Here is a 22,281-nt window from a genome sequence, read left to right on the forward strand (position 1 = left end):
ATAAGATAGGATGAATGTAAAACTAATGTTCCCATTAAAACTAATGTTCCCAATAAAACATTAAAAACAAACAAACAAAAGTAACAAAATGGAACTGATAAAGAATGAGAATGAAGTTAGAAAATAAAAGAAAACAAAGAGCATCATCTTAATAATTTTGCATCTATCTGAATTTATGACATAATGAAAAACACTGGCTTATAATTTTCATTCCCAATTTACCATACTATCTAGAGTTTGAAAACTCTCAAACTACACTGCCAACAAATGGATTCCGACTCATAGTGACCCTTAATGTTTCCATGGCTGTAAACTGTTTATGGGGAAGAAGGCCTCATCATTGTTTCACAGAGCGGTTGAGAGGTTTGAACTGTGTCCACCTTGTAAGTTAGCAATCCAGTACTTCCCAACAGAGCCCCAGAGAGGAAATAAACAATATAGAATACATACAAGTATATTCTAGATATGCCTATTATAGCTCTATAATGTTCGCATCCTTCATTTGGACATGTATGAATATAAACACAGACATATATAGCATAATTGTGAATTGGTATGTTCAAGGTAAGGGGAATTCTGAGTATAATACATATATCTTCAGGTGTAAATCATTTGTATTCATAATGGAGAATATTGCAAACAGTCATTAGCAATATAGTGACATTTTCTTAAAATTGGCATGGGATCTTTGAATCTGTATAATAACAAAATGGGATTCTCTTTATTCCTGTCTAAAAAGATTAACTTAGGTGTTAAAAAGACCACAAACTGTAATATTTTTAGACTTCTTTATGTAAATCTATTCTTACATGAAAGCAGTGGATACCCCTTTTCAACATAAATTACCATAACAATTACAAAGCACTTTCCACAGTTGTATAGAAAGAGTTGGAAAAAACTTTCAAAACACACTGCCTCTGAGTGGATTCCTGATTAGGGTTTCTGAGGCTGTAGATCTTTCCTGCAGAAGACAGTCTCATCTTTCTCAGCTGATGAATTTGAACCTTGTAGTTAGTAGTCTAGTGGATATCTTACAGCAACACCTAGGTTCCTAAAGTACATATGCTGCATATGATTTCAGATAAATGGGGGAGACATTTAAATAATATCTAAAGTGTTAACTATACTGATTTTTCAAATAACATACCTTCTTATTATCAAAATAGAAACTATATTCACTCAGATCAAGATTTCGAAAAATCTAACATTACAAAAAGCAAGTAGCATATACAGGTTGAGTCTAAATTATGGAATTCCAGTTACATTACAACACCTGTCCACATCCACGGTTGAAGTACGTGAAATGACTGAAATAGACAAGTGACACTTAATTATGTGTCAAATCATTCGCAAATCAGTCATGGTTCTCTATGAATTAATCCACGTTAGACTTGGGTTACAACATGGGTACTGAAACAACTCACAGAAGAGCATAAACAGAATCATTTGGACACCTTCTAACAAAATTTGGACCAATATTCGACAGAAGATCAAAGTTTCTTAAACAAAAATAATTGTTACAGGTGACAAGATATGGATTCATCACTAGGAGCCTGAGAGTAAACAGCAGAGTATGGAATGGAAACATCCTTAGTCGCTGATCAAGAAAAAAAATCAGTTAAAAAATTGATACAGTTTTCTGGGATTCACAAGGGACAGGATTGGAACACTATCAGGCAAAAGGTTCAACGATCAACAGTGCTCATTAAACTAAGACACTCACTGAAGAGCTGAACCCTAAACTTGGAATTAAATACAGAGGATTCTTATCCAAGGGAGTTGTGATCTTGCATGACACTGCATGTTCTCACACCTCTGCCAAACACCGTTGACACTCTGCAAAAATGTCATTTTGAGGTGTTAAAACATCCTCCCTATAGTCCTGGTGTTGCTCCATTGCACTTTCACCTGTTTGGTCCCCTGAAAGCAGCCATTCAAGGATAAAGATTCACCTCTGATGAAGAAATGAATACACCAGAGCATTTGTGGCTCACATCTCAGAATAAAACATTTTAAATAAGGGAATACAAAAGCTGTTGACAAATGGATAAAGCGTATAGAAAAGCAGGAAGATTCTGTCAAAAAAATGATGTGTTTGTCTTTTCTAAATTTGATTAAAATAATTTATTTCGAGAGAACATGGATAATTTTAGACAACATGCCCTGTGTGTGTATGTGTATGTGTGTATGCCTTTAAATGAAGACATAAAGTTATTTAAGTTTTTAGACAAGTCAATCTAATATATAATTCAACCACCCTCTTATCTCATTGTAATCATGCAATCTACCACATAGCAAGGATTTTTATTCTTTCAAATATTTTCAAAATGAAACAATTGTTATTTTCTTAGGCTGCAGTCTCATCAGTGTAACCATCCTCATCTGTGTCCAGGTACTATTCTAGTCAAACCAGATGTGGAATGCAGGAGAGCAGGGTACAAGCTGATTTTTTTTTTTTTTAATTTGATCTCAAAGCTATGACCTGAATTACACCCAAACTTGTGGGCAAAAAACATTCTTTAGATGCCTTGTCACCTCAGTCACAATTCTTGTACTCTGCCTAACAATAATGGATTTTAACCATTGTCAGAGCTTTCCATATTCTTTCTTCTAGGCAGTTAAAAGGCCTTTCTAAAAAAGATTGAGTGTACTGGGTGACTGGTTATTAAAAACACTGACTTCTCTTCCCCTCCAAAAAAACTACAATTGTGCTGCGAAAATATGGAAACAAATGAGCTTTGTTCTTCCAAGTCAGAACTTTATTCTCAACGTTCTTGGAATTCTTCTTAGGTAAAATCTCAATTTGACATTCAAGAAGGAAAATCATTTACTTTTTTAATTATAGGAAATACTGTATTCCTTTGTTCACTGTCTATACACTTCTCATTCATTTTTTCTGGGTTGCTCCATTTTTGTTCTCCTTGCAACCCAAGAACCAACAGCAAATATTTGGATTGGACTATGAGGGTTCACTTTTGGTAAAAGTCAATAAGAGAAAACTGAGTCGCAAGCATGAGAAAGGCTGAAGATTGGAACTCTGGGAAGCAACTTGACTAATGTAAGTCCATTTGTCTGAATACACATATTGTTGTGGGAAGAGACCATAGAAAAGCACCAAATGATCAGCCCAAACTAGGCAGGGGCAGACTGTATACATTGATCATATACATGTTCAGACTGAAGTTGAAGAAAATTTTAAAAAGTCCATAAGAGCCAAAGTATGACCCATAACATATCCCACCTTACTTTAGAGATAACCTAAAAACCAGATTTGATGCATTAGACAATAATGAGCGAAGATGAGAAGAGTTGAGGGATAACATCAAGAACCTCATATGGAAAGACAGGAAACGAGGCAAAGACAAAAATGAAAGTCAGTAGAGACTCTAAAACTTGCTCTCTATGGCAGAGATGCAGAAGCAAAAGGAAGAAATGAGGAGGTAAAATACCTGAAAAGAAAATTTCAAAGTGCAGCTTGAGAAGTAAAAAAAAAAGAAAAAAAAAATATATATAATGAAATGTGCAAAGATCAAGAGTTGGAAAACAAAAAGGAAAGAACACATTCAACATTTTTAAAGTTGAAGGAACTGAAGAGAAACTTCAAGCCTTGACTTGAAATACTGAAGGATTCTATGGGGAAAATACTGAATGATGCAGACAGCATCAAAAGAAGATGGAAGGAATACACAAGGTCACTGTACCAAAAAGAAATGGTCAATGTCCAACCATTTCAAGAGGTAGCATATGATCAAGAGCCAAAGGAAATGAAGGAAGAGTTGAACATGCACTCAAGGCATTGGCAAAGAACAAGTCTCCAGAAACTTATGGAATACAAAGTGAAAAATTTAAATAAACTGATGCAGCACTGGAGACATTCACTCATCTATGCCAAGAAATTTGGAACACAACTATCTGGCCAACTTATTGGAAGAAATCCATAGGTTTTTCCCATTCCAAAGAGGGATGACACAACAGATTGCATAAGTTATCAGACAATAACATTAATATTATATGCAAGTAAAATTTTGCTAAACATAATTCCAAATGGCTGCAACAGTACATTGACAGGGAGCTTCCAGAGGATCAAGCTGGAGTCAGACAAGTTGTGGAACATGGGCTACCATTCCTGATGTCAGATGGAAATTGGCTTATAGCAGAGGATGCAAGAAAGATGTTTTCCTGTGTTTTATTGATTATGCAAAGGTGTTCAGTTCTGTGGATCATGACAAGCTATGAACAACATTCTGGAAATTGAGTTTTCAGTAACACTTAATTGTGCCCAAGAGGAACCTGCAAATACAGCAAGAAGTAGTTGGGCAAACAAAATAAAGGAACACTTAATGATTTAAAACCAGGGAAGGTTTGTGCCAGGGCTGTATTCTTTCACCATACTTATTCAATATTTATGCTGAGCTTTTTATCGGAAAAGTTGGATTATATAAAGAAGAACATAGCATCAGGATTGGAGGAAGATTCATTAATATCTTTTGCTATGCAGATGATACAAGTTTTCTTTTATTTTTAATGTAGTTTTTAAAAAATGAATCTTTTTTATATATAGGTTTTTATTGTGGATAGATTGAAAGTTTACAGGGCAGAACATCAATTTTACATTCAATAAATCATATACCTTGTTTTGTTACAATGTACCATCACAATTAACAGTATTTCTTTCTATTCACTTTAGCTCTCTTTTTTAAAAAAAGAGAAATATATATATAAAACCTTTCTTGCTGAAAGTGAAGAGGACTTAAAATACTCCTGAATATCAAAGACCACAGCATTCAGTATGCGATTGCACCTCAATATAAAGAAAACAATAATCGTCAACACTGGAACAATAGATAACATCATGATAAATGGAGAAAATATTGAAGTTGTCGAAGACTTCATTTTCCTTGGATCCACTATCAACTCTAATGAAAGCATCAGTCAAGAAATAAAATGACGTATTGCATTAGGAAAATCTGCTGCACAAGACCTTTGTAAAGTGTTCAAGAGCCAAGAAGTCAGAGTATAAGGACTAGCATGCACCTGACCCAAGCCATGGTATTTTTGATAACCTCATACGCAGGTGAAAGTTGGACAATGAATAAGGAAGACAGTAGAAGAAATGATGCATTTGAGTTATGGTGTAGAAGAAGATAATTAAAGGTGGTACCATGGACTGCCAGAAGAACAAACATATCTTTGTTGAAGAAGTACAACCGGAATGCTCCTTAGAAGCCAGGGTGGCTAGAACTTCATCTGTCGTACTTCGGACATATTATCAGGAGGGACTGGTCCCTGGAGAAGGGCATCATGCGTGGAAAAGTTGAGGGACAGCCAAAAAGAGGGAGACCTTCAATAAGATGGATTGGCACCGTGGCAATAACAACGGGCTATAGTGTTGTAGTAATTGTAAGGATGGCACAGGACCAGGTGATGTTTTGTTCTGCGGTACTTAGGGCTGTTATGGGTCGGAACTGACTCAACAGAATCTAAAGACAAAAATTACAGTCTTTACAGAAGCAAACTGCCATGTCTTTCTCCCATAGAGCTGATGTTGTGTTTGAACCACTGACTTTTCTGTTAGCTGCTGAGAGCTTAACCGCTGTACCAACAGGGCTCTTTTTCACTATGAGTTGAAATCAACTGGGTGGCACTTTACGACAACATAGGAAAGTTTATATGTTTGAAAGTAAAAATAAAAAGAAGTTAAAGTAAACTACAGCAAATCCTCCAGACTCACTAAACATTATGGCTTACATATCAAGAGAATCTCCTTTATTCTCAAAATGCTTTCATGTCTAAGGCTTTGTTTTATGCTCAGTGCATCCCATTGAGCAAATTCAGAAGATACATGCTGTAACATATGCTGGACAACATTTTGTAAAGAGCTTAAAAATGTATCCAAATCAAAGCTACTAGTGTTTTATCACAGATGAAAACAAGTTGAAAAATAAAGAGCTTAAAGAAGGTGCCCTGGGTGATGGTCTCATAACTCTGAGGATACTCAAAATAAGACTTCCAATACTATTTGCCAACTATAATGATAAAATCAGAAGCATTTTGATATGATGTAAAATTGTCTTCAAAAAGGCATTTCATCCACAGGTGTATTTTTAACAGTACATACCTTGGATAGTCTCATTAAGACAACATTATGGAAATGTAGACTCTGGGAAGTGGCACAATTGTCATTTTCTTTGTAATTTGGTGCTCCTCTAAATATGGTCTGAAGAATGCATCCACTCCTTACTTACTGGCATGGTTAGGTTCAAAAGAACATGTCAGTAGGCAAAAAATTAGCCTGCAACATTTGGTCCAACTGAACTGCAAGGTCAGGTTTGAATCACAAATTCCATGGTTTAAGCTCATCAGCTGCTCCTTAGAAACCCTATACAGGGTTGCTATGAGTCTCTATGGGGAAATGCAGGATAATTACATCATATCATTACAGAACTGCCAAATTACTGAGAAATACGGCCCAGCAAAGTTGACACAGAACCTTAGCCATCACTGCCAAGATTACTCTCACCTCACACGTTGGCATTCCTTTCTGCCAGACCTCCTTGCTAATAAGCAAATTAGCAGATTTTTTTTTTTTTTTACTATTGTCTTACATATAGATTGTTAGATAATGAGATAGTCCATAAATTAGGAGGAGGTATATATCAAGCCTTAATAAAAATGTAGATTATGGGATCCCCACCATAACCTACCAAGTGAGATTTTCCAACTATAGTGTCTAGAAATCTACATTTTTATCCAAACTTCAGAGTCACTATTATGTAAACAAACACATACATGAGCTTAAAAGGGAAGAATTTCAAAATAACTTTACTAAATAATGCCAACCCTTCTTAAAAAGAGTAACTGACTATTTTATGGAAACAACAATTTATGGTATCAATGGGTATATGTAGAAGCAGCATTACTGTCCGATAAACAATTATCACCTTTTCTATTACTGTCTTACTTATTTACTAATAAGATATCAGTGCTACTTCAAGGTACTGTGGAATCATAATCTAAGAGTAATATCATAATTAGTTCAATTAATTACAAATAATATGGTATGTCACTGTAGGTTAATGTGCTGGACTGCAAAGTCAGTTTGAACTGCAAAGTCAGTGTTTCAAAGTCACCAGCTGCTCCTTTGAATACCTATACAGGGTCACTATGAATTGGAACCGACTCAACAGTACTTAACAACAACAACGGCCATCTAAAAAATTATTGCAACATGAATTTGGATTTCACGGAAAGATTGAACAATGACTGAAAATCACTTATGTTGACTGAATGATTTTTTTTAAAATTGTATTTGTGGAAGCCATGCTTCAATCTTAATTTCTTCATTTTTCAACAAACCTTTGTCAAGTACTAGTTAGGTTTGCAATCTCAAGAAAAATAATTCCCTTCACTTGAAGGTCTCACAACAGAAGACAAACACAGCTAAAAGCTCTAATATGTGGAGTTTATTTTAACAGCGGCATATGTATTGAGCTGACCTAATTAGTACATGTTACCTTTTAAGTGCAAAATAATGCAGAATACTCTTATACATAAAACTAATAATTTTGAGTTACTATAAATTTTTCCACCCTTTAGCAACATATTTTTATAATTTTTATTTTTATATACTTTAGTTTCTTTTTTATTCAGGAAAAAATATATGTAATCAAATATTTGATATTTCATCATCATGTAGAGTTCAGTGACATTAATTTTGTATCTCATGTTGCTCAGCCATCACTTTTATCCATTTTCAAACAATTTCATCACCTTCAGCGGAAGCCCAGTGCCCTTTAAACATATATTTCTCCTTTTCAACTCCCTCTTACCTGTACCTGCCCCTGGTAATCTAATAAAGCTTTCTCTATGCATTTGACTATTGTAGATATTATATAGAAGTGGAATCATAAAATTCTACTTCTATATAATATATATATATATATATATAATCTGAAATTTATTTCTAATTTTTTCAATCAATTCAGAATATGAAACTACAAATGTAACTTAGATATTTTCTGAATCTACAGTCCTCGTGTGTTAGCAAAACGAATCCACATTCATAATTTTATGACGTCAGTGGTCTGTGGCAGAATGTCGGATGGTTAGTTCTCCCTTGCTCTAATGGAAAGAGATATCCACTGAAATCAAAATATGTGGGTCATAACTCTATTCCCACTGCTAATCTTCATTAAGCAAATCACTATTCCTCCTTGAGATTCAGTTTTTTATATGTAAATATTGCTGTTGTTAAGTGCCATCGAGCCAGTTCCTACCCATAGTGACCCTGTATAGGGTTTCCGAGGAGCGGCTGGTGAGTTAACTGCCCTTGAGTCTGTTCTGGCTCATAATGACCATGGTTTAGGGTTTCAAAGGCTGTAAGCTTTGTGAGAGCATAAAGCTTCATTTTTCTTCTGCAGAGCATTGGTGGGTTTGAACTTCTGACGGTGTGGTTCACAGTCCTGTGCTTATCTTTCAATCAACATGTGCCCTACATAAAATAAGGTGGTTGAATAATGTTCTTGGTTGTTCCAGAAAGCTATGATTTGGGGTCTGATTGTATGTCACAGTTCCCCAGCATTCTGTCCAACTGCTAGAATGTCACTCTTACTTTTGAATTGGAAGAGATTAAACACTAGGACAATAACTACTTGGTCAATTAAGACTCATTCTTCTCCTTTTCCCACATTCTCCCAAATCAGGCAGGGAAGCCATGTTTTTATGAGCAATGACTAATCCAGGGACATATTTTATAGTAGGGGTTGCTGTTGTTAAGTGCTCTTCGAAGTGATTCTGACCCATAGTGACCCAGTATAGGCTTTCCAAGGAGCTACCTGTGAGCTTGAACCACCAACTTTGTTGTTAAAACCGACTTTGTAGTCCAGTGAATTAACCCACAACACTACTCCAAGACTCTAAAGAAACGGTGGGGAACCTTTTTTCTGCCAAAATTTACATCATTTGTGAACCATCCAAAATTATCAACTTAAAAATCAGCCTGCTATATTTGAACATTTAATCAACTCACCCCAACAACAAATGGCAGGGTAGTGGTTACAACTCGGGCTGCTAACCTCAACGTCAGCAGTTCGAAACTGCCTGCCATTCCGCAGGAGAAACATGAGTATTTCTGCTCATGTAAAGATTTACAGCCTCATAAACCCTATGCAGTGTCAGAGTGGGAACCGCCTCCAAGGCACATAACCATCAATGGCATTTAACAAAAACAAAAATGTAATGTCAGGAACTGTGTTTGCCTTGGCAGGACCAGCCTAAATGATTTTATGGGCTTTATACTGCCCGCAGGCCAGATGTTCCCCACCCTTCCTTTATAGGATGATAGCATTGCTCTCTTACCACCAATTTCAAGATCTTCTGGATGGAAAATGATATACTAACCTGTGCTGAAATTTTGTCAAGTTTTTGGACTAAATTATCCCAATGCTGTGCAAAGTTTTCCAGCCATGCTTCCATCTTTTGGGTCACTGATTTATTTTTCAGTGTTGCAAGAAGATCTTGGTTGAGTGAGGAGAGTTTGTCCATGGTTTGCTTCTTCTTTTCTAGTTCTGTTTTAACCACCTATTGAAGAAAGGAAGATCACAGCATATAAGTCTACTTTACATTTTATAAAGCATAGCTCAGTTTGGTTTACATGTTCTTTCTCATTTGTACAGATAAAGTTATAATCATGCCTGCAAAGGATCCAAAGGATATAAAATATAAATATAAAATTAGAATTCTAATAAGTTTCCCAAGAACCCTGAAAAGACAATGTGTCATATCTGTAATCAAAACAGTGGAACCAGTCCCAAGTGTGCAGATTCCAAATCATGATGACTCCCTGTGTATCAGAGTAGAACTGTACTCCATAGGGATTTCAGTGGCTGGATATTTTTTAGGAGTAGATAAACAGGGCTTTTTTTCTAAGGCAACTCTGGATGGAATCCATTCTGCATCTTTTGGATTAGCAGCCAAGCATGTTAATGATTTACACCACACAAGGACTCCTATCACATTCAGAGGATATATATATATATATATGAGGAGCCCTAGTAGTATAGGGGATTCATGAGCTGGGCTTCTAACTGCAAGGTCAGTAGTTTGAACTACCAGTCACTTCTTGGGAGGAAGAAGCGGCCTTCTGCTCCTGTAAGATTTACAACCTCCGCAAATATATGCATGGTCACTATGAGTCAGATCCGACTTGGTGGCCTGCAATCACGACCATACTCATATAAGGAATCCTGTTGTGGTGTTGTAGAATAAACACTAGAATGCTAACAGAAAAGTAGGCAATTCAAATCCACTAGTCACTCCTTGGAAATGTTATACAGGGTCGCTATGAGTTGGAACCAACTCAACAGCACTTAACTACAACATACTCTTATATGTACCAAGCAGAAAAGCTTAAGTTTCAACATAAAATATTTCAAAAACTGACAACTGAAACTTCAGTGTGGCTTCAAATTCAAAACAGAGATCAGCATATTAAAGTCACTTTTTAATACTTGTTGTTATTTTTGTTAAGTGCCATTGAGTCCATTCCGACCCATAGCAACCCTGGATAGGGTTTCCAAGGAGCTTTAGAGGTGTTCAAAAATGGAATGGATGGCTCTTTGGTGGTGATGAATTTCTGCTTCACTCTGAAGAAAATTTAAGGAGAGAGTGACTTCCACGTGCTAGGAGTTCTGAAGTGGAGATGTCCTGAGAAGACGACAATGGCTAAAGAGCCTTACCATTCTGAAATTCTGGAATTTTTAAGATAGAACTGCAATATAATTTTTTCCACCATTTTAATATTCTGTTCATTAAGTGAAGATAAAAACCTTGTTATGCGGTTTACTGATTTTTAAATTTTTTGTAGCCTTCGTTATTCAATTAACATTTGGCTATTTGAGTAACTATCTTCTTAAAGCTAATTTTAGAGCCCATTAAGTAATAGAACTAAGTCATTGAGTACAGTACAAATCATTGGAAATCAGGCTGCATGTTTTCTAAGTACCAATGTCGTTGATGAAGTAACTTTTGCATCATTTATATTTCCAGAATTCTTGTAAGCTCTGGACCACAAGGTTGGTTTGAACCAAAAGATCAGCTGTTCAAACTCACCTGCCTACAGCTCCTTGAGAACGTTATACAGGGTCTATATGAATCAGAACCGACTCAAAGGCACTTAACAACAACAGCAACATACAGGGCATACATGCTCTTTAGTTGATGGAGAATGAACACATAAGGCAACTTGTGTGAAATCAGTACATAAGGAAAACTTATCGTTTCACTTTACCCATCAAGGTCACTCTGCACTTTGGGAAATTCAATTTTCAGGTACCAACCAAATGCTAGTCCCTGAGTTAAACTGTAAATAAAGAACAAGAGGGAGTATAGAAGAGAAAATTGTCTTACAGCTCCTTTGTCATGTCCTCTTCTTTGGCAGAGGTATGCACAATAAACGTAATCTAACCTGTGATTCCTGTCTTTCTAGCATGTAACCATTACATACATCAAATTCATGTTCATGAACTGAAGTGTCATGGACACAGAGAAGTAAATCTACTTCCCTGCAAAAAAACACTTTATGTAGCTATTTTGACATGTCACTTTGGCATGTCCCCTGCATTGATAGCTCTGAATTGAAGAATGTTCTGGTGTCTCATTTTTTTTCTGACCATGATTCAGAGTCTGCTTCACCTGGTACACTTTCTGTTGCAGTCTTATTTCCTGCCATCTTTAAAGGGACAGGAAGGGTTTCCAGTCCATTTCTAGCTTCTTTCCTCAGTGATTATAATTTCTACTTTCATTCTGCTTTTCTCATTTTCTCATTTTAAAAGAATGCAATAGGCTAATGTATGAATGTACATATATATACCTAACTCATATCAGAACAAAACCCAGTATTAGATATAAATAATGGATAGGTTTAATATATTGATTATTTTTAAATTCACATTCTAGCTTTCCATCACATTTAAGTGCATACCTGGACTAATAATAAACAACAGTTTATGCACCTAAAGCACTGGACCGCAAGGTCAGTTTGAAATGCAAGTTTAGCACTTCAAGTTCACTAGCCACTCCACAGAAAACCTATACAGGGTTGCTATGAGTTGGAACTGACTGGACAGCACTTAACAACAACAACAATCTAGAACTGGTGTGGTGCTGTAGGATAAGCACTGGACTGCTAATCACAAGGTTAGTGGTTCAAACCCACCAGCCACTCTTTGGAAATCTTTTACTGGGTTGTTATGAGTCAGAAATGACTGGACAGCACTTAATAATAACAACACCTAAAACTGAGAATGAAATCTGAATTTCAGGTCTATAAAATGCACTATCCTTATTGTTGTTGTTGATAGGGGCCATCGAGCAGGAACCAACTCATAGGTCAGCATCTATTCCTTCCACTTCTTTAGAGGGTCTCATTTTCTATTATTGCTTCATAAACCCTTTCCATGAATATATGTTACTGTAACATGTAACAAGCTACGAATAAAGTCCTACATTTAAATGTAAAAAGGTATAAATACAATCTTTGGGCTGGCTTGCTCAGAGATCAAGAAATTTTTTAAATTGACATAAACTAAAAGCTTTTAAGTTAAGTATAAAATAATTTGAAAAGTTTTCAGAAAAAGATTCTGAGAATTATGTTTGGAGAAGTAGATTTTGTTGGAGATCTATATACATATTTGTGCTTTCTAAAAAAGTTTCCTTCCATTATCCTTAAACGTATTTTGTATCCAAAAAGATTTAGTGCCACATGAAACTCCTATTTGAAAAACAGGAAAGTAACATTTATGTGTTAATAATAAACCTAGTGAAGAAACACATGGACAACATTTTTAAAGTAAACACAATCAGGAAAAAATGAATTCAATATAAAATAAAATAAGTACTTTTGTTGTTTTTTAATGCCATTGAGTCAGACCCAACTCATTGCAACCTAATATAGTGTTTCAGAGACTCGAAATCTTTGCCAGAGTAGAAAGTATCATCAGTCTCCACTGGGAGTTGTTCTGTGCCATGGAGTCAGTTCCGACTCATAGCGACCCTGTACAGGGTTTCCGAGGCTGTAAATTAAACCTTTACGGGAGCAGAAAGCCTCATCTTTCTCCCGCCGAACAGCTGGTAGTTTCAAACTGATGACCCTGATTCATAACCACTACGCTACCAGAGCTCCTTCCACTGGGAGTAAGCTGTGGATTTAATGACTGTCCTCATGACTCGGAAATCAGTGTTCATCCACCTCTCGCAAAACAGCATCATTATAAGGAAATTGTATAATCATTAAATCAAAATATGTTCTCAAACAAATTTATATGGCAAAATTACCATGCTAACCCAAATCCTTACTTAGCAAATTTCATATATGATTTTTTGGTTTTGTTTGGTATCATTTGCTTTTAAGGTGATGGCAGCTTAGTTGTTCAGCCTTTACCTATTTTCTCTTGTCTGATCCTGCTTTCTCCCTTTACCTTTTCTCCCTTTCCATAATCTCCCAGTTCCCAAAGGATTTCCCAACCTATCTAGCAGAAGGAAAAAGATAGGAAATCCGAGGCAATGCCAGATACTTTGGGTCACAGTAATGAATTACGTTCTCCAGTGGAAGCTTGAGTGTCATCACTATTAAGTTTGGATCGTATGTGTGCATACTAAATAACAGTGGTTTACTTGTTACAAATTATAAGATAAAATTAAAAATTCTGAGTACCAGAGGCCCACAGAGCTCTAGAAAACCCAGGAGTCAGAAGAAAGCTCCAGGAATGTATATAAGGCAAAGGACTGTTACACTTTATATAGATATATATTATTTTAATTATGCTTATCATCATCATTCTAATTCCAAGTCAGGCATGAAGCCACAGTTAATAACTCTGAGTGGGCCAACTAGTAGAGCTGGAAGAAGATAGATGAACTTCTCAAGAAAACAGAACAGACAAATTCTACCTGGTCAAGGGTAATTGCTGATTAGAAGTGAAAGATGAAGGTTAACTTCCAAAAGCCCAGGAAATCAAGGTCCTAGTCTTCTCCACAGTATGTCTCAGAGAGAAGTGCCAAGCCAATTTCTCTTTCACTAGCAAAACTGAATTCTGTACCTATTCTATCTGTAGTTATTCATCGGTACATAAGCATTCTAGCCAGTTACTCTTGTACTTACGTAGGTTCATTCATTGCAGGGATTATCACATTTGAGTGAGTATCTGAATCATCTGAAACGCTCGCTAACATGCATATCTCATAGGCCCATCTCCAGAGTTTCTCTGAGAAGGATTGGGATGAGACTTAAGAATTTTCACTACTAGCAACTACCCAGGGAACACATTTTGAGAACCACTGTTTCTATTTGAATAAATTTGGGGGTGGGTGGGTTGAACATGGAATTTGGGAGTCTGGCAGGAAATCCTGGAAAAAAGGCAATATTAGCTGGGACATGTTGGTCTCTGACAAGCATAGCTTGCTGTTACTTGTTCTTATAAAGAGTACCTCCAGTTCCACAGAAGCCTTGTAGCAAATTGCACCCTGTCAGATCAACATGCTTCCTAGAGTTATCCTTTCTTGACAAAAGTCAACAATGAACATCCCAGTAACACATATCCCCAAGGTCAGATTCTTCTCTACTTGTACATACCAATGAGAGTTTATATGATTCTGTGAGTCTTAGACTTCATCTCACAATAACAGGGCTGCTTTTCTCCCATAATTTGTATTCATTACACCCAATGTTTAAAAAATCCGTTTTAACCATAAAATAAACAAGAGGAAAACAGATTTACATGTTGTACCTAAAACTGCAGATCTAGAGACTATAAAATACTAGTGCGTCCACTTCTACCCCCAAAGAAAAATTAGGAGAAAAGTCCCATGGATTATTAGGGGTCTTATTTAAAAATAAATTATAATGATTGTAAATAAAAGAGAGTTTTAGCATACCGTATCTCTACCTAGGTATGTAGTAAGAACTAGCGACAGATGGTACCTGTTTTGGGTCTCAAATTGTGACATATTTTAATGAACATTAAATTCTTATTCACTGCCTGAGTCAGCAGGGGAATTTTACCTAAAATTCTAGACCAGCTGTCAGGTTTTGTTAATTGGCTTAAACTATCAAATGGTAAGACTTATAGAAAACATATTTTCACTTTGTTCACCAGTAAGGTAACATAATATGAATTTTAATCATAATCAAAAAGTATTGAGACTTTGCGAGGAAGCACTTTCATGGCCCTAAGGCTAGCAAAGCCTTTCACACCCAAAAATGTCAACAGAGAGGAGCATGATTGTTAGAAATGACAGTTCTCAATGGCATTTTTTTTTGTTGTTATTCTTAAAAAGGAACCCAGTGATACAAGAAATTTTGGGACAGTTTCAAAGGTCAAGATTTGGATAAGGATGCTTTGATGACCATTTCAATGATGCTTGTAACATCACATAACTTTGGTAACTGCTCTCAAGAAATTTTAGGCATGCAACTGGTCAGGGAACACATAATTTACTTACATGCCCCCTTCTAGTTTTAACGTATTTGGTTTTGGCACTCTATAGCTTCCTAAAATGAACTATTTTCATTGGTGAATCCAATCAAGAATATATACAGAAACAAAGAATAGCTGGTGAAATTAGCAATTTATTATCACTCAAACTAAATGTGCATTACTATAGCATATGGTATTTTCCAAATATGATTGTTATAATATCTATAGTACCAGATGTTTTGTTATAATTTGACTTTCATGTTGATCCATTAAGAGATGAAGTCTAATTCCCTAAATCTAATTCCCTCCCTTGGTTTGTGACCCTTTCAAACAATAATGTATGGTAACAACTGATGTTACATGATGTTTGAAGCCAAATCAAATGACAAGATCCAAGTTCTGTCTTATTCACTGAAACACATATGCTTAGAGCCTTTAGTTTCCCTCAAAGAATTAAATTCTGACTATTTGACGTTCACATTCTTTGAAAAAGTCACGCTGTGAGAAAAACATAGACAAGGTCCTTTAGTTATCTCAACACAGAAGCCAAACAGTAGGAGTGAATGTGGATCTACAGATGAGTGCCTTTAGTTGCCGTAAAAGAATTGTGACTATTTGACAGTTCCATTCTGTGAAAAGGCCATGCCACAAGGAATACATAGACAAAGTCCTGTGGCTATTCCAACACAGAAGACAAACAGGAGGAGTGAATGTGAACCTATAGATGATGTCAGCCACAGCTATCTAGACCTTTCATTTGAGGGTCCAAAAATCCCCAAACCATCTTTTGTACATATGCTACAAATTCATGTCTCACAAAACTGATGGACATATGAAAACACTCATTTTAAGTTATACTTTTTGGGTAGAATGTTACATAGTAGTAGTGGTAACTGGCAGAACATTGGAAGTGGTTACCAGCCCACTATGCTACCAGGAATTCACAAGTACTTCTTAGTGTTACACTTTTGTTTTACTTGAAGTCTTATTCTCAACATCCTATGTTTTCAAAATGACAATTTTGTTTGGGAAAAAAAAAAATATTCCTATACAATCTCTAATTATAATTAAGGTGAGCAAAAATTTTCATATTTGAATACATGCCATATATATTCAAACAACTTATGCTGAATATATATTATATAGCTGTGTATATTGTTGTTGTTGTTAAGGGCCATTAACTTGGTTTCAAACCTGGTGACCCTGTATAGGGTTTTCAAGGAGTGGCTGTTGAGCTGGAACCATCTTATGGTTCAATCCAACTTTGTAGTCCAGCACATTAACCCACGGTGCCACACCAAGACTCTATATAGATCGATAGCTACATATACCTATGTATATTTTATATTAATCTATATGTATCTACATCTATCTATCTATCTATCTATCTATCTATCTATCTATCCATCTATGTGTCTATCTATCTCTCTATTTTTATTTATTTTTTGCCTAAGATTTGAGAAACTAGAAAACAAAAAAATAATGGCTTTAATATATACTTTTTGGATGTTAAAACAGTATTAAAAGGTAAGAAATACATACAGCCAATTTTTGGAGACTTAATAGCTTCTCATTTTGATCCTTAAAGCCACTAGTGGGAATCTTGCTCACTGCATCTTCTTTTTCTGAAAGCCATGAACCAAAAAGGCACTGAAAGAAACCAAAGAAATTCGAAGGTGGAAAAATTATTAAAATTATATAACCATATAACATTTATTAAGAGTACAGGTTTAACACACCTCCATGTTTTTCACCTTTACAATTGCCCCAAGTGACTCACCTGTTCTTCTGTAAAACGTTGCCATTTTAGGAGGATGTCTTGTAAAAGAACCCAACGGTCTTCTGTCCATCTACAGATGTTAGCCCATCGATCTCCCAGTATCTGAAAAAAAAACAATGCACCCGAACATCAGAAAACAACTAAAAGTTAATGGTCTATCATTAAAAATGACACAAATGACCATGAAAGTGTCTGATTTTAAGTCCCATACATGTTGTGTGGCACCATAGGACAAACACTGGACTTCAAGGTCGTTTAAACAGCAAGGTAAGTGATTCAAACTTACCAGTTGCTCCATGAAAATGCTATACAGGGTTGCTATGAGTCAACAGCACTTAACAACAACAATAAACAACATATCAAGTCCTTGTGTGACACTGTAGGATAAGCACTGAACTACTAACCACAACGTCACTGATTCAAACAAGCCAATGACGAGTTAGAAACCCTATACAGAGTCACTATATGTTGGAACTGACTCGATGTCACTTTACAACAACATCTTGAATCCTGGTGAAACACTGTAGGAAAAGCACTGGACTTCTAACCACAAAGTCAGTGGTTGAAACAAACCAACGACTCTTTGGAAGCCGTATATAAGGTCGCTATGTGTCAGAACCAACACAACTGCACTTAACAACAATATAACTTAAAGGACAATTTTTCTGCTTTTGCTTCAAATTATTGTGTTTTCTGTTGTCTTTATGGAGTCCTGGAGTGGCGCCATAGAACAAACACTCAACCTCAAATTTAGTTTGAACTGCAAGGTAGGCAGTTCAAACTCACCAGTCACTCTTTGGTAACCCCATACAGGGTTGTCAAGAGTCTGAACCGACTGAATGGCACACAACAACAGTACTATTGTCTTTACGGAGCCCTGGGAATACTGTATGAAAAGCAACGGACTGGTAACCACAAGGTCTGCAGTTCAAATTCACCAACATAAGAAAGATGAGGCTTTCTGCTCTCATACAGATTTACAGCCTTGGAAACCCTATATGTGGTCACTACGAGTCGTAATTGACTCCACGGTAGTGGGTGAGTTTTCTATGCTCATTCATTATTCCACTCACTCTTTGAACTCACATTTAAAACCAAATTCACTTACAAGCAATCTGAAGCAGTTGTTGTACCAATATGTGATATGTCTCCATTGCAAATGTAAGATCACAAAAACATAAATACAGATTTAGAAAGATTTTGCAAGGGGAACATGTAAAATGGGAATCTTCCTTAGGTCTGAGAACACACTTTGAAGAGAAAAATCTGATTACTAAAGATAATGTCCAAAGACTTTTCTGTATAATCGTTATCATTGTTGTTAAGTTCTGTTGACTCGGTTCTGACCTGTAGTGACCCTGTATAGGATTTCTGAGGAGCACCTGGTGAGCATGAACTGCCAACCATGCAGTTCAAACCGACTATGTATGCTGGTGCATTAACCCACAGCACTACACCAGGACTCCTCTATAAAATTGTTGTTGTTGTTGTTTAGTGCCGTCAAGTCAATTCCGACCCATAGTGACCCTGTATAGGGTTTTCAAGGAGCAGCTGCTGAGCCTGAACTGCCGACCTTGCAGTTCAAAAAATTTGCAGTCTGGTTCATTAACCCACAGCCCCATGCCAGCTTAATGTCCTGATTGTGGAAGAGTATTCTCATTGATGAAAATATAGCCATTGCTGTTGTTTTTCTTAAGTACTTTGAAGTCATTTCTGACCCACATGAGGACCCTCAAATATATCCATTGTTGTTGTTAGATGCCATTCAGTTGGTGCCAACTCATTATGACCCTATGCACAACAGAACGAAACACTCTTGGATCAAGCACCAACTTCACAATCATTGCTACATTTGAGCCTTTTGTTGCTGTACTGAGACATCTCATTGGGGGTCTTCCTCTTTTTCTCTGACCCTCCAGTTTATCAAACATGCTACCCTTCTCCAGGAACTGGTCCATCCTAATAATAAGTCCGAAGTACAAGACATGAAGTTTGGCCATCCTGGCTTCCAAGGAGCTTTCTGTCTGTACTTCTTCCAACACAGATTGGTTTGTTCTTTTGATAGTCCATGGTACTTTTAATATTCTCCTTCAACACCCTAACTCAAATGCATCAGTTCTTCTATGGTGTTCCTTATTCACTGTACAACTGTCACATGTATATGAGGTTATAGATAATACCATGGCATAGATCAGGAGCACCTTAGTCCTCAAATTGACGTCTTTGTTCTTCAACACTTTGAAGAGCTCTTGTGCAACAGATTTGCCTAATCAAATACGTCCTTTGATTTCTTGACTGCTACTTTCATGAATGTTGATGGTTGATCTGAGCAAAATGAAGTCTTAAACAACTTCAATCTTTTCTCCATTTATTTTGATGTTGTTTATTGGTTGAGTGGTGAGGTTTTATATTTTATTTCCTTTGAGATGTAACCCATACCAAAGGCTGTGGTGTTTGATCTTCATCAGTATGTTTACTCTTCTGCGCTTTTATCAAGCATGGTTATATCATCTGCGTGTCACAGGTTCTTAATCAGTCTTCCGCTAATCCTGATGCCACGATTTTCTTCATATAATCCAGTTTCTTGATTATTTGCTCAGTTTACAGACCAAATCAGTGTTGTGAAAGAAGACAACCCTGGTGCACACCTTTCCTAATTTTAAACCATTCAATGTTCCCTTGTTCTGTTTGAACAACTATCTCTTTGTCTACGTACAGATTCTTCATGAGCACAATTCACTATTCCGGAATACTGATTCTACACAATGTTGTCCATAGCTTGTGAGAATGCACAGTCGAAAGCCTTTGCATAGTCAATAAAGCACAGGTAACCATATCCATAGGCAGACTTTAAAAATTACCTGAATATTATAAAAATGTTGACATTCTCTTTATCTCTAAACTACACCAGTGAAGAAATTACAATATTCCTCTAGTAGGACCTGTCATGCCTTTAACACGTTGTGTATGTCTAATGCCTACACTATGTAAAGATGTAACATAAACCAACTTTTAATGAGGTTGTGGGGCATGGTGGTGCTGTAGGATAAGTGGTAGACTGTGAGCAACAAGGTCAGGAGTCAGCAGTTTGAGCACATCATCCTCTCCATGGGAGAAATATGAAGTTTTACAACTTCAAGAGGCCTATACAGGGCCACTAAGAATTGAAACCAATTTAACCGCACTTAACAAAAGCAACAAATGAGGTTTGGATTGAACAAAAGTATGTTGCCATGGATGCTGTACAGAGGAAGTGTTTTAAGATGTTACAGAATTGCAAATGTACGAATTACTTCAACACCATTATGATGTATTTTAGAGCTTAAAATATAAACTCTTTGTGACCTAATACAAATAATAAAATTGTTTTTCTAGGCCTATTGGATCTTTAAAGTTTGAACTGTACCAAAATATAGACATGCTTTATTTTGCTTAGAGCTTAAGCTAAAAAAAAAAAACAAAACTTACATTTTTGACCAATGAATTCAGTCTATAATATACATCTATAATATATATATGTTGTTGTTGTTGTTAAGTGCCATCGATTCGGTTACGACCCATAGCGACCCTGTACAGGGTTTCTGAGACTGTAAATCTTTACGGGATCAGAAAGCCTCAACTTTCTCCCGTGGTAGTTTCTAACTGCTGACCTTAAGGTTTGCAGCCTGATTCGTAACCATTACGCTACCAGAGTGCTCTCTCTCTCTCTCTCTCTCTCTCTACCTCTCTCTCTCTCTATATATATATATATATATAACCAAATCCATCATTTTAAAATTCATTACAATTCATAGTGACCATATAGAACAACATAGATCTGGTTTATAAAGGATCCAGAGCTGTAAATCTTTATGGAAGTAGATTACCATTCCTGGAGTATCTTATCTGGTGGTTTTGATCCACTGACCTTTTGGTTAGCAGCTGAGGGCTTAACCATTGTGCCACCAGGGTTCCTTCAATCCATTGAGAATAAGTTAATATATGAATTGCATAATGCAAATACAGTAATCATCATGAAAAAAATATACTTATTCCTAGGTGCCTCAGAGGATAACAGTTTTTGGTTTTTTTTTTAAATGTTTAATTTATCATGTCTGTCAAAGGAAATCCAGAGCATAGGCAAACAGCCAATAGTAAATATTTCACTGCAGTAAAAAAAATGATGGTGCACTCATGTGTGAGTTAGTCACAGTGAGTTTTCAGATTTCCTTCAGAAATGTCAATAAAAATGTTATTGCTTTCAACATTACGTAACTTATTTTGCTTTATTATTGTTATTATTATCCATTTCTCCCTTTACTTCACTCCTTTAGAATTATGATAGGTCCTAACAGCAGCCATAGCTCTGAAATGAGAATGTAGCTCTGGTAGCGTAGTGGTTATGAATCGGGCTGCGAACCGTAAGCTCAGCGGTTCGAAACTACCAGCCGCTCCGCGGGAGAAAGATGAGGCTTTCTACTCCCGTAAAGATTTACACCCTCGGAAACCCTGTACAGGGTCGCTATGGGTCGGACCCGACTCGATGGCACTTAACAACAACAACAACAACAAGGCACCTATGGAAAATTAACGTGTTAGTTTAAATCAATGAATTAAGCATTGCTGGCCATTTGATTGGCGTTCTGGTGTGGCATTGTAGGATAAAGCATTAGACCTTATGGTCGGCTGGAATCAAAAGGTCAGTGGTTCCGATCCATCAGCCACTCCTCAGAAACCCTATTGCTATGTGTTGGAACCAACTTGAGAGAATTTTTCAACAATCAATATCAATAATCTGTTGATTATTGCAGATGAGTATACATAGTTCTTTTTTTAAAATAGACCAGAAGTTCTTTTACTAAACTTCTTGCTGACCATGACAGTATGTACTAATGGATTAGTTGTGGAAAAATTAACTTCCAAAAGAGAAAATTTACTCTTGTAACCACAAACTACACCATCTGTCTGATTTGATGATGCAGATATTATAGGTGAAAATACAGAATATTTATTATAGTCCATCAACCCCAGTGGAAGTGGAAGTCAAAG

The 22,281-nt window shown here is 36.3% G+C and overlaps 1 protein-coding gene across 2 annotated transcripts in view; it reads right to left on the bottom strand.

The window, feature by feature from the left end:
- Positions 1–22,281, bottom strand: part of LOC102838260 (dystrophin-like) — a 3,237,302-nt gene that overhangs the window by 2,086,539 nt on the left and 1,128,482 nt on the right. For both annotated transcript variants that reach the window (XM_006870143.1, XM_006870144.1), the window contains exons 14-16: positions 17,254–17,355; positions 17,016–17,123; positions 9,400–9,579 (exon numbers count right to left, since the gene is read on the bottom strand). In XM_006870143.1, the coding sequence (XP_006870205.1) occupies positions 9,400–9,579; positions 17,016–17,123; positions 17,254–17,355 (390 nt within the window). The remainder of the gene's footprint in view (positions 1–9,399; positions 9,580–17,015; positions 17,124–17,253; positions 17,356–22,281) is intronic.

This window comes from Chrysochloris asiatica, unplaced genomic scaffold (genome assembly GCF_000296735.1).
Source record: "Chrysochloris asiatica unplaced genomic scaffold, ChrAsi1.0 scaffold00139, whole genome shotgun sequence".
In the NCBI taxonomy this organism is placed as follows: Eukaryota; Metazoa; Chordata; class Mammalia; order Afrosoricida; family Chrysochloridae; genus Chrysochloris; species Chrysochloris asiatica.